A 13,179-nucleotide genomic window follows, 5' to 3' on the forward strand; every position below is an offset into this window, starting at 1 on the left:
GGGTAGGGGCAGAAGAGGGCTGAAGCTGAGCAAAGCCTGGGATAGGGATCCCCCTCCTCCCCGAGCAGGAAAGGGCTCTTGTGGAGGTGATGCAGGTGAGCTGTCTCTGGGGCTGGGAACCTGGCAGCCCTGGTCAGTCGGAGGAACCATGCATTCAAGCTCAGTGCCAGAGTGGTCCCCTGTGCCACCTCCTCCCTTTCTGAGACCAGGGTGACAACTTCGGCTCGTAGCCATCCCAGCAGGCTCAGCCTCCATCTGACACTAGATCTGTCCTCTCCACATTTTCCATAAGACCTTGGGGAAAGGTCTGTTTCTTGAGGTGTCTGCCTGTTGCCTGGGTCCTTGTGGGTCCCCTGGGTCCCTGGGCCTGGGCCTGGGTCTGGGGAGGGGTCAGGTGCTGGGGATGGAGCCGTCAGGGCCGTGTCTCTGCAGGAAGAGGAGTCCCCGTGCGGGGAGACGATGCTGAAGCGGGACCGTTCCTTCTCGGAGCATGACCTGGCCCAGCTCCGGAGTGAGGTGGACTCAGCCCTGCCAGCTTCTGAGTCCTCAGCAGCGAGGGAGCTGCCGGCCAGGCCCCGTGCAGGCAGCGTGCATGCCTGGAGACCCAACACCGAGGACCACGGCAAGTGCTACACCTGCCCCAGCCCCTCCCTCAATCCGGACCACTCTGCCCATCCACCTGAGCTGGTAGCAGTGAACCGGGTTGAGACCCACACCTTGCTTCACAGCCTCAGGTAGCATCCATCTCCCCCTTTTTCACTTGAAATTTTTTGTATTAAATAACGCATATTCATTACAAGACATCTTGTAAATAAAGTTTAAGAGAAAAAATAAATTGCCGTATTATCTAAAGATAATTGTTATTAATGTGGTGGGAGATACACAGATACAGCCATATAGACAGGTAGATAGACAGATTTTACCGGTTGCTGTTAGGTCTGTCCGGACTCATGGATACCCTGTGTATCAGAGTACAAATGTCCTCTACAGGGTTTTCAATGGCTGATTTTTCAGAAGTAGATTGCCAGGCCTTTCTTCTGAGCTGCCTCTGGGTGGACTCAAACCTCCAACCTTTGTTAGCAGCTGAGCATGTTAACCGTTTGTACCTCAGGGGCTCCATAAACAGACAGATACAGACAGGTTAGATAGATACGTCAGTAGGTAGGTAGATAGACAGGCAGACATAGACTCTTCTGTTCCTTCACTGTGCGTTGAGTGTGATCACCCATAACAAACCAGGTGGGCATGCTTACACAACGCATCTACTTCCTGACAGGCCTCTGTTCTCTTTTCCAGGTTCCTTCCCTGTGAGCGGCCAGGCCCGGCCAGGCCCCAGCCTGCCCACACTCAGCAGCCTGGGTGCAGTCGAGGAGAGGCCTGAGGCCACTGCGGCCCTGGACAACCAGGCCAAGCACCTGTGGCTGGTGAGTGAGGGATGCATCTCAAGGGCATGGCTGAGTTGTCCAGACCAGGGCTCTCTCTGTACCAGCCTGGGGGGCTGGGGGGAGGGGCTCCCTTGAGCCCCAGGATGAGACAGCCAGTGGCATTCAGTGGGGTGCAGCTGGTATGCTTTGTCTCAGAGCTAGCAGGTTCGAGGCCATCTTGGTAAGGTTGGCCTCTGCTGCCTCCTGCTGGGAAGTTTTGGCACTGCGACCTGAGCCAGAGGAGGCCCTTGTAAGGGCAGCCAGTGTCTGAACCCTTGTTGAGTCCCTGAAATCCTGTGGGGGCTGAGGCAGATGATAAACAATGCCTGTGCTTCTTAGCAGATTGAGAGCCCTTGACCCCTGGCCCTGACCACCACTCTGTCGCTTAACCTTTCTATGCCTGGCTTCCTCACCTGTGAATTTTGTCTGCCCTGTAATAGCGGGAGTCTAATATTCGTGATCATTTGAGCACCCCCCCCTCCCCAGCACTACCAGGGCTCCCTTAAATGGAAGAGTGGGGGTCAAAGCACTTGGTGAACCTCAGGCCATCCGCAGAGTATAAGGGTGGTTAGAGCTGTCGTCATCGTGTCATCATTTCCTTGAGGTTTTATCCAGAGGCTCAGATGAGAACACATGTGAAAATGCTTTTAAAGTACAAGTGCTTTATAAACGTTAGGTAGTGTTAAGCTTGCCCCTTTGAGTTCTGTATTAGTTAACTGTGGCTGCATAACAAATTACCCCAAACCTAGCAGTTTCAGGCAATAGACATGCCCACACAATTTCTATGGGTCAGGAGCGGCTCAACTGAATGGTCCTGGTGTAGTATCTAAATGAGTCATTTCTTTTATAAGAATCAGCACAAAGCTGGTTTCTATGAGGCAGAGGTTAAAGATGTCCCAAATGTCCAACTTCTCCAAATTGCTGTACCGCTCCATCATCTCTGACACCAACTACTCTTCCTCCTCTCAGTACTCTTCCTCTCGTCCTTGGGTTGGATAATTCACTGCAATGTTTTACTGGACTCACAAACTGTACTTATGATTATGGGATTTATTAGGGAAATAACAGTTTACAACTCCGGATCAGGATCAACTTGAAAGTAACAGAAACAACTTAGGATACAGTTCTTCAATTGGGACAGCTTCTTCTTGGCCTGCTGCTGCCAGACCCTGGTTGGACCTTGCTGTCACTTCACTCTGTGGGCTGGGAAGCCCACTGGAGCTGTCTCACACCAACCTCCTGGTTCTCACTGCTCACGCTGCTGTTCATCACACCACATCTCATGGTTCCGTGGGCTTCAGTGTTACAACCCTTTCTTCTTTCTCTCTCCGTGTCACTCTCTCAAACTTCTGTCACAGAAGCTGGTCATAGAGCAAGCTGCTTATCAATTTCAAGGTGTACCCTCCCACCCAGCAAGACCATGAACTAGCCAGTCCCCTGCAGGGCTTCCATGCACCTTATTTGTATAGCCCCATCTACCCCACAAGGGTCCAGTGGACCTTATTTGCATTAGCAGTCTGTCCAGTCCCCACGGTGGGCCACAAGCACCTTATTTGCATAGCCCCACCTAATCATTTTGTGGGAGTTACACGACCATGGCTAGAAGGGCCATATAATATTTACTGCACCACAGTCTCTCATGAGGTTGCCATCAAAGTGTCAGCAAGGGCTGCCAAAATCTGGGAGCTCAGCTGGGGCTGAAGGATCTGCCTCCCAGTTGGCTCCTCACGTGACTGTTGGTAAGAGATCTCAGTTATATGCCACGTGGGCCTTTTCCACAGTGCTGTTTGAGTGTCCTCACAACATGGCAGCTGGCTTCATCCAGAGCAAGTGGTCCACAGGAAAGCAAGGTAGAAGCCAGTGTCTTCAATGGCCAAGGCTCAGGAGTGACACATTGTCATTTCCACACTAATCTGTTCATTATAGGTGAATCACAAAGTCCAGCCCATTCCTAAGGGGAGGGAATTAAGGGAGAGATGTCAAGGAATTAGTGGACATGTTTTAAAATGGCCACAAGTCTCCTATGTGTTTTTTCAATTCTCAGATCTCAAAAGTGCTTTCTGGGAGTTTTGGGTATTTATCATTAAAGAACCCCAGTGATTTTCTCCTTCGTCTCTGCCCTAGTTCAACCTACACTTGTTGAGAATGTGCCATGTGTAAGGTCTGTGTCAGGGGCCAGGGGAAGCTCAGGTACTGATTGATTGCCTGACCTGGGGAGCAGACTGCCAGTCTCTCTCATATATGTTGTATGGTGTGTATTGTGTTGTTTAGAGGGTAATTGTTCAAATTAAACAGCACTCTCCAGTGAGTGGCAGTGGACACAGGGCAGAGTGTCTGACTTGGGCCAGAGTGGAGGAGAACACAGACATCTGACTCTCCCCTGAGTAGGATAACCCATCGCAAATCTGAAACAAAGATCATTATTTAACTTCTACCTTTGTGGCACCCCCTGGGTTGGTGCCCCCCTCACCCCTTCTCACCTCAGTTAACAGTACTCGAAATCCCAGTGCCGTCAAGTCGATTCCGACTTGAAGGGACCCTATAGAACAGAGTAGAACTGCCCCATAGAGTTTCCAAGTAGCGCCAACATTTTTTACCTCTGTGAGCTGGGCATTGTATATTATTGCAATGGAGCTGAAATACAGCCCCATTTTACAGAGGAGAAAACTAAGGCTCAGAGAGGGCAAGTGTCAAGTTATGTGCTAGGCACTGGGAAGCTCAACAGGATGCACTCACACGATGGCTGCCGGGGAAGGAGGTGGCCATGATGCATGGGGACATGCTGAGTGCCAGCTGGGCAGACTCCTGGCTCATGGTGTAGGTGTGCTCCAGGAGGTGGTGAGCGCACAGGGCTCCCAGCACCTTCCAGTGGGGATCGGCTGCTAGGAACGAGAAAACTCAGTGGTGAACTCACCAGGAAAGGATTCATGAAGGAAGATTTGAGCCTGCCCTAGAGACCCTGGCCAGAGTCCACAACTTGTGGTAGGTGGGGTCTGTGGGGTAGGTAGGGCCATGGAGTAGGTGGGGCCCTGATGTGGGTAGAGCCAGAGGAGTGGGCAGGGCTGGCAGCAGCTCCCCTAGCCTGCAGTAGCAGGACCTGGTCCAGAAAGAAACAGATACCTTGGGCTCCCCGGCCAGCTGATGAATGGGTATTTTAGGAAGTTGCTGGGCTAAACCTGGACTGAGCCCAGGAGGACACGAGGGTCCGCAGTAAAGAGACACACTTAAGCAAGGCTTCCACTTGAAAGGCCTGGTCCCTGAGGTCCTGAGTGAGCACTGACCCTTGACCCTCCTGCCCCAGGAGTTCAGCCACCCCGTGGAGAGCCTGGCACTGACTGTGGAGGAGGTGATGGACGTGCGCCGAGTACTGGTGAAGGCTGAGATGGAAAAGTTTCTGCAGAACAGGGAGCTCTACAACAACCTGAAGAAGGGGAAGGTGAGGTGGGAGGAGGACACCAGGGGGATCCCAGGACAGCCTCCTCACTGAGCGGGGGCACAGGTGAGGGGGGCATCCCATCCCAGGACTGCCTCTTACTGGGCAGGAGTTGTTGGGGACAGAAGAAGATGGGGGAGACTCCAGGACTGCCCCTCACTGGGTAGAGGGGGCACAGGTGAAAGGGGGGATGCCAACGAGCTTTGGACAAAATTAGGTTCTACCCAGGCTGTTCTCTACAGATTTGCTGTTGCTGTCGAATCAAGTTCCCACTGTTCTCCTGGCCACCCACCTGTCTCTTTTGCAAGAGGTGAGCCTTGTTAGCACCTTGGCTGTGAATTAAGAGAGGCGGAGGAGGTAAGAAGCCTCTAGGCCAGCGTCGTCCAGTAGAATTTCCTGTGATGATGGGACACTGTTTTGCACCGTGGCTGTTGTCTTGGAACTGAATATTTTAATTTAACTTAATGTAGATTTAAATAGCTAAAGAACTTCTGCTTTCAGCCAAGATGGGGTAACAGCACCAGATTTATCCTCCCACCTGAACAGCAACAACAAAAACCTGACAAATGATGTCAAGCAGTAGGTTTTAAAACATTGGGTATCAGGCAACAAGTGGGAAGGAAATAAGGTGAGCTTAGGACTGCCCCAGTGACAGCCTGGAGGGAATTTTTAGGCCCCGACCCAGGGAGGGGTAAGACAGGCAGAGTCTGCTGAGCTCTTGAGTGAGGAGGTGGAGCTTGGGGTCCAGGGGAGACCAAAGGGGTGGAGTTCACAGTGCAGAGCTCTGGAGAGGAGAGAGGTGTGAGAGGGAACCCAGAGGTCTGCAGAGGGTCCCCTCAAGTATCATCAGACTACAATCAGCACATGAAATTAAATTAACCCAGGAGTTTGTTAATGGCTAATTAACTCAATTATGGCACATCCATGCGATAGAACACAGTTCCTTGTTAAAATAAAGTGTGCACAGTTGTACTAATACAGAGAAGAGCCCTCAGTGTGTCATTATAGTATTGTGTGCGTTATACACCATTTTATTTTTAAAATGAAATTTCTGTTAACATATGCATAGAAAAACCTAGAGGATGGAAACTGTATTGCCAGCAGGGGTCATCTTTGAAGAAGGCTTTAGAAGAGAAGACTCATTTCTGTAAATTAAAATTTTTCTCTAACATTTGAATTTTTTATAACAAGCAGGTGTTTACTTTTGAAATCAGGTATGGGGAATAAGAAAATTTTAACAGCTACTTAAAACTGAGCATCTCGTTTGAGGCCCCTGCGGCCCAGATGGAAAGAAGTGATGGGCACACAGCAAGTGTGGAGGGTACGAGAGGCTCCAGACTGGATATTCCAGAGAGACAGCTGCAAGGATGCAGGAATATTTGGGGTGGAGAGCTAACTAAAAGGAGTAAAATGAAAATAAAGTAAGCAGGACCTGTGAACGGCAAAGACTGCTTGACCTGGGACATGTGCTGGCATGATACAGGCCAGGAGGCAGTAGCTGGCTTGCGGGTGCCTGTTCTCAGAGCTGACGCTGCTTTCCCGCTTCTTTCCCTTCCAGAGCTGTCTGTCCTTCCTGTAGCATAAAGGTGAGGCCGTGTCCTTGGGGTCTCAGTGTGGCCTGACTGGGGGTTTCTGGTGGGGAGGGGGGACTTGGGGGACTATCCCTCTCTCCCCAGTCACGTCGCCAATCTTCTTCCTCCAGGAAAAATCATTCGTGAACTTCCCAAGGCTGTGTGCAGTTTTTAAAGACCCTTGTAGGTGGTCTTTTTTATTTTTTTTTTAAACGTTCTATGTCAGTAGGCTGATGCAAAAGCCCTTCATATCCCCTCTAAAAGTCCTACTGTCTGACATTGCGCACCTGCCTTAGGTGTTTTCGGAGAGGCTCTTCACAGCAGACTGGGATGTCTGCGTAATTGCAGGTGTGCGCGCAGTGGTAAATAGATGATAAATAACATTTAGAAGTATGTCACCCCATTACACCTCAACTCAGAAACAAGAATCTGCCCAAAAGGCATTTTTTTCCCACCACTTTTCTTTTAATGTGTACTTTCTATCCTGCCACTTGGCAATAGAAAACTTCACCTCATCGGCATTAATCACTTATTGAGTGCAGGGCATGACGCTAGGTCCTGTGTGGCATAAAAAGGCACAGCCCCTGCCCTCTAAGAACTCCCATTTGGCCGAGCAGAAAACGCAGTTGGGTGTGTAATGAACCAGAGACACATGCTGGGTCTCAGACACTAGAGGAGAGGTTGGGGGCCAGGGAGGGGGCAGGTCAGCCTCTCCAGCTCATCACTGCTTCCACTCACACCCCATGGAGGGTGCCCCATGCACTGTGTGTCCCCGACTGACTACGGCAATGCCCCATCCCCTGTGCAGTCTTGTTCATGCCCCCTCTGCATTGCAGATGAAGATGCCTTCTAAGAAGTTTGCACACATCCCAGTATACACTCTGGGCTTTGAGTGTCCTCCAAGGGTTTCAAGTGCCCGAACCACAACAGCGCAGAGAAAAGATGTCTTCCAGTGAGTCCCCTTGGTCTTGTTGCTCACATCACTGTGATGATCACACTTAGGGGTGTGGGAGCTGGGGGTGGGGCCAGCTTAGTCTGTTTACTGGCACCCCAAGGCTATGGGAAGCCAAGAGTCATTTTGGGACAGAGATAATTGTGGAGGGCTCTGGGACACTGAGTCATTCAGATGGAAACCATACATGGGCAGTCAGGGCCAGGACTCACATTTCTGTTGAGGAGTCTTCTCTGGGCTTGTTTGTTCATTGGTTTGTTCCCAAAATCTGCATGGATACCTACTCTGTGTGGGGCTGCTGGCTTGGGCCCCCCTCCCCTGCACCCCTGCCTGCCCTCGGGGGACTGACCTTCCCACAGGGTAGAGTGGTAACCTGGAAGAAAGTGAGCAGGTGCTGAGGGAGACAGTGGGGAGTGGACAGAGGCTGTGTTAGGGAGGAGCACCAGGGAAGGCTGGAGTGGGTGACACTGGAGTCAAGCCAGGCTAAGGAGAGTTCAAGTGCAAACACCCGAGGCTTTGGTGGCCTCCAGGTGGTGAGACAGGCCAAGGGGGTAGGGAGGAGGGGAGGAAGGGGATGGGAAGGGGGAAGACGGTGAGGGGAGGAAGGGGCTGGAGAGGGAGAGGAGGCTGCAGTGGCTGGGACAGGGTGGCTCTGAGTGTGGAGAGACAGTAGATCTAGTGTCCTGGTGTGGTGGGTCCTCTTGCTGAGCTGGCCCTCTGCCCCCCAGATCCCTCCAGGGGCCCCAGTGGCGGGGTGTGGAGGAGGAATTTCCCCACATCTACGCCCACGGCTGCATCTTGAAGGGCGTCTGCAGCGACTGCACCAGCTTCGTGGCCGAAGTGGTCCGCTCCAGCCGCAAGAGTGTGGACGTCCTCAACACCACGCCACGCCGCGCACGCCAGACCCAGTCCCTCTACATCCCCTCCACCCGGACTCTGGACTTCCAGTGACTGCCCTCGTGCCGGCGGCTTTCCAGGTCCCCTGCCGGGGCACAGCAGCCCCTACCCCTTAGCTGTGCATGTACATATATACATATATAGACACATTTATATTATACACAGCCTCTATATTTATATACACAGTTCCTGGACCCTCCCTGGGGGAGGCTGTTTCCTCTCAAATTCCCTTGATGGATGCTGCGGGGGTGTAGGTCCTGGGTAGAATGGAGAATTCTAGATGGGGCCTCAGGTAAGACCCTGCCCCACGTGGTTCTTGCTGCTTCCCCATCCTCCCAGGATGTCCCCCTGGAATTCTCCCTGGGTGGATGTCCACGGCGGGAAAGGACCCAGGCACCCTGCATCTAGCTGCTCTCCCTCACTCAGGGGCTCAGGCTCAGAGGCCCCAGCTGAGGTTCACCCACCCTGCACCGCAGGGACTGAGGTCTGGCCGTGCCCACTATCCCGGCCTGCTGTCTGTCCCTGCTCCTCTTGGCCCGCCACGTTGGGTGTGTGCCCCTTGCCAGACTGGCACTCTGGGCCCAGGAGGGCCTCGAGGTGCTAGGCAGTCCTGGTTCAGGAGGGGTGCAGTGCTGTAAGTTTGTACACATGGCTACGCTTGGCCTAATAAAGGTGGTCTCGCAGTTGCTTGTCTGGGGTATAGCCTGAGGTGTGGTCCAGTCTTGCTCAGTGCTTATAGCAGGGGACATGGTCCCTGAAGGTGGAAGCTGAGCTCTAGGGGCTGCCCACCTGCCCACCAGGACTGGGAGAAACCTCTCAGCCCATAGTTAAGTGGGCATAAAGGGAACCCAGGCCATCTCCTCTCTACCAATCTCATGATGCTGGCCCAATCTCAGTACTGAAGCCAGTAGGACTATATCAGGACAGCAGTTCAAGCCACTGCCCAGGGTCTGCTCTAGCCACGCCTGCCAGCCTCATTTCCCAAATCTCTGTAACTGCTCTCTTGGGCACTGACACCGGGGTCCACCTGCTCCTCAGGGGATGGTCGGGGATGGGGGGCTGCTCCCAGGCTCAGGCCCTGCACTGGACCTTCTGTGCTCACTCTACCTAGGAGGAGAGTTCTACCATCATCCCATATTACAGATGAGGGAACAGGCTCAAGGAGAGGAATTTGGCAAAAGACAGCTTATCCAGGCTGAGCCCAGGCTACCATGAGGGAGTCAGATAACATAGAGAAGCTATGGAACTGAACGCCCCTAGAAAACAATGGAATAAAGTAGATTGCCTAGAAGTTGTGATACAGTAAGGGTTAAAAGCCCCTGACCACTGATCCCCACACTTAGTTATCTAGTGCTGCTATAACAGAAACACCACAAGTAGGTGGCTTTAACATTTATTTTCTCACAGTTTAAGAGGCTAGAAGTCCAAATTCAGGGTCCTGGCTCTAGGGGAAGGTTTTCTCTGTCAGCTCTGGAGGAGGGTCCTTGTCTCTTTTGAGCTTCTGCTCCTGGGCGATCTTCACGTGGCTTGGCATGCCTCTTTCCCCATCTCTGCTTGCTAGCTCGTGTTTAATCTCTTTTATATCTCAAAAGAGATTGACTCAAGATACACTGTACACTAATCCTGCCTTATTAACATAAAGACAACCCATTCCCAGATGGGATTATAACCATAGGCCTATATAGAGGTCAAGATTTACAACACATTTTGAGGAGATGTAAATAACATTCCACCCACTGGACCCCCGAAATTCATGTCCTTGCCACATACAAAACACATTCACCTCATCATATCATCCCAAAAGTCTTCAAACAACTCCAAGCCCCAAATTTTATCTTCTGAATCATCTAAATCAAATACAGGTGAGATTTTAGGTGTATTCATGCAGGGCAAAATTCATCGTCTGTGAGCCTGTGAAATCTACACTACAAGTTATCTGTTTCCGAAGTACAATGGTGGAACAGACACAGGGAAGACATTTCCATAACAAATGGGAGAAACTGAAGGGATTAACAGGCACTAAAGCAAGTCCCAAACCTAGCGGAACAATTTACATTAGCTCTCAAGGCTTGAAAATAACTGTTCCGTGAGAACATCTAGGCAAAGGCCCTGACTTCCATACTCTGGGTTTTGGCCACGCTCTCTGGATTGTGAGTGGAGGTCCCTCTGCCCCGGCTTCAGCTTCGACTTCCAGGCCCTCTGGGATGGCAACTCTGCTCCCTTAGCTTTGGAGGGCCCCATTCTTCTAGTCCATCTGAGTGGTGACCCCACCCCTGGCCCCAGCAGGCCTCCTTCTTCTGCCCCTTGGGCATGGCAGTCCCACTCCCTCAGCTCTGGGCAGCGACCCCATCCCCCCCAGCACACCTTAGTGGCAGCTCCACACTCCTGAACCCAGTTGGTGAAGATCCGACCCTTTGAAATCGAGGAGGCTGTGGCAGCACCTTTTGAGATTCAGGAGACCACGGCCCCACCCCTGGAAACAGAGAAGGCTCTGCTTCCTGTGCTCTTTCCAACAGTTCTGCTCATCTCCGAGCTGCTCCAGGGACAGTCCTTTTCTTTCCTTGGAGGACAACAGACAGCTCCTTTCACCTGTTTTCTGTCTGTAGAATTCCAAGAGGCAGAGAGCGTTCTTTCCTTTCATTCTCTGTCCCTGTCAGGCTAAACTGATGGGTTTCCTGCTGTGGTAGTTAGGTCCATCAGTCACAGGCTTAATCTCTTTAACAAAAGATTGTGTAGCCACATCCTTAGTGAAAATCCTAGGACCCGTGCCCTTAGTTTGTACAACAGAGTTTTCCAAATCTTTAAGTTTTAATTTTGCACAGTTCATTTTCGTCTCACATTTTACTACAAGTAGCAAGGGGAAACCACGCAGCCCCTTTAAAATCTTGCCTAGAAATCTCCTCAGCTAAATATCCAAGTTCATCACTTAGAAGTTCTACCTTCCACCAGATATTTGAACATAATTCAGACAAGTTCTTTGTCACTGCATAAAAAGCATCACCCTTCTTCCATTGTCCAATCACACGTTCATCATTTTCTTTTAACGCCTCACCAGAAGCACATTTAATGTCCTCATTTCTAACAACATTCTGCTGCTGGCACCATATGTATTCTCTAAAACGATAGAGACTTTCTCTATAGCTCCTCATCTCCTCATTTCCTTCTGAGCTCTCACCAGAATTGCCTTTGACATCCATAATTTTACCAACAGTCTCTTCAAGGCAATCTAGAGTTTTACTAAAAACAAAAAAACCCAAACCCATTGCCATCGAGTTGATTCCGACTCATAGCGACCCTAAAGGACAGAGTAGAACTTCCCCATAGGGTTTCCAAGGAGTGCCTGGTGGATTTGAACTGCCAACCTTTTGGTTAGGAGCCGCAGCATTTAACCACTACGCCACCAGTGTTTCCAGAGTTTTACTATTAGGCACCTTAAAAATTTTTCAACCTCTACTCATCATCATCCAGTCCAAAACTACTTCCACCTTTTAGGTATCTTTTACAGCAGCGCCCTACTCTTTTGGTACCAAATTGTCTTAGTTATCTTATCTACTGCTGCTATAACAGAAATACCACAAGGGGGTGGATTTAACAAACAGAAAATTATTTTCTCACAGTTTAGGAGGCTAGAAGTCCAAATTCAGGGTGCTAGCTCTAGGAGGCGGCTTTCTCTGTCTGTCAGCTCTGGTGGAGGGTCCTTGTCTCTTCTAAGCTTCTGCTCCTGGGCAATCTTCCTGTTGCTTGGCATGCCTCTTTCCCCATCTCTCCTTGCTAACTTGTTTCTAATCTTTTATATTTCAAAAGAAATTGACTCAAGATACACCCCTGCACCAATCCTGCCTCATTAACATCTCTCACACACACACACACCCCAAAGATAACAAAAAGCAAACTCCCAGGACCTGCCCCTAAGATTGGAAGTCCTCTGATCTTGAATGAGGTCCAGAAATCTGATCTTGAAGAGTTCCTAGGTTTAAGTGTGGTTATTTCTAATAGGAAATCCTGGTGGCATAGTGGTTAAGAGCTACGTCTGTTAACCAAAAGGTCAGAAGTTCGAATCTATGGGGCAGTTCTACCCCGTCCTATAGGGTCGCTATGAATCTGAATCAACTTGATGGCAACGTGGTTGTTTTTCTTCCTCCTAGTAAAAGGGTTCCGGTGGTGCCAACATTTTACACTTGGCTACTAACCTAAAGGAAACGCTGGTAGCTTAGCGGTTAAGTGCTACGACTGCTAACCAAATGATCGGCAGTTCGAATCTGCCAGGTGCTCCTTGAAAACTCTACGGGGCAGTTCTACTCTGTCCTCTAAGGTCGCTATGAGTCGGAATTGGCTCGACTGCACTGGGTTTCTGGTTTGGTTACTAACCTAAAGGTAGGCGGTTTGAACCCACCCAGCAGCAATGCAGAAGAAAGCCTGATTATCCGCTGTAAAGATTATAGCCAAGAAAATTCTATGGAGCAGCTCTACTCTGTCACATGCAGGTCACCATGAGTCAGAATCTACTGGCCTGCAATGGGCTTGGTTTTTTTTTTTCCTAGCAAAGAGCGAGCTGTCCCGTTTTGCAGCATGGAGTAAGAGTTGGAACAAGGAGTGCGGGGGTGGGGGACTGAGGACACTCCACTCCTCCCGCACGTGTCACCAACGAACCGCCCACCTGTGCGACCGTCTCCCTTACCCCGGCCCCATGACCTCTGAAAACCAAGGTTTACGTCAAGGGTCCCTCGCCCCCATCACAGCCATCATCCGTCGCGGGCCCCTACGGAACACCAGACAAACCATCACGCAGACCTGAGGTCACGGCCCCGAGAGGGGCGCCCGACTCTCGCGAGAGCTCGTCCAGCGCCGGCACCTCTGACGCCGCCAGTGACGTAAGCAGCTCTGGGAGCTGCAGCGCGCAGA

At 51.0% G+C, this 13,179-nt stretch overlaps 1 protein-coding gene across 3 annotated transcripts in view; it reads left to right on the plus strand.

Annotated features, from left to right (window-relative positions):
* The window catches only part of SPIRE2 (spire type actin nucleation factor 2), a 29,106-nt gene extending 20,114 nt beyond the window's left edge, over positions 1–8,992 (plus strand). For 2 of the 3 annotated variants that reach the window (XM_049863974.1, XM_049863971.1), the window contains exons 9-15: positions 433–622; positions 1,297–1,424; positions 4,726–4,860; positions 5,100–5,167; positions 6,416–6,443; positions 7,265–7,380; positions 8,109–8,992. In XM_049863974.1, coding sequence (XP_049719931.1) covers positions 433–622; positions 1,297–1,424; positions 4,726–4,860; positions 5,100–5,167; positions 6,416–6,443; positions 7,265–7,380; positions 8,109–8,331 — 888 coding nt within the window. In that variant the 3' untranslated portion in view covers positions 8,332–8,992. Of the gene's footprint in view, positions 1–432; positions 623–1,296; positions 1,425–4,725; positions 4,861–5,099; positions 5,168–6,071; positions 6,444–7,264; positions 7,381–8,108 lie in introns of those variants that run through there. The other variant, XM_049863972.1, reaches the window with a different exon arrangement.
* Positions 8,993–13,179: the final 4,187 nt, after the last annotated feature.

This window comes from Elephas maximus, chromosome 21 (genome assembly GCF_024166365.1).
Source record: "Elephas maximus indicus isolate mEleMax1 chromosome 21, mEleMax1 primary haplotype, whole genome shotgun sequence".
In the NCBI taxonomy this organism is placed as follows: Eukaryota; Metazoa; Chordata; class Mammalia; order Proboscidea; family Elephantidae; genus Elephas; species Elephas maximus.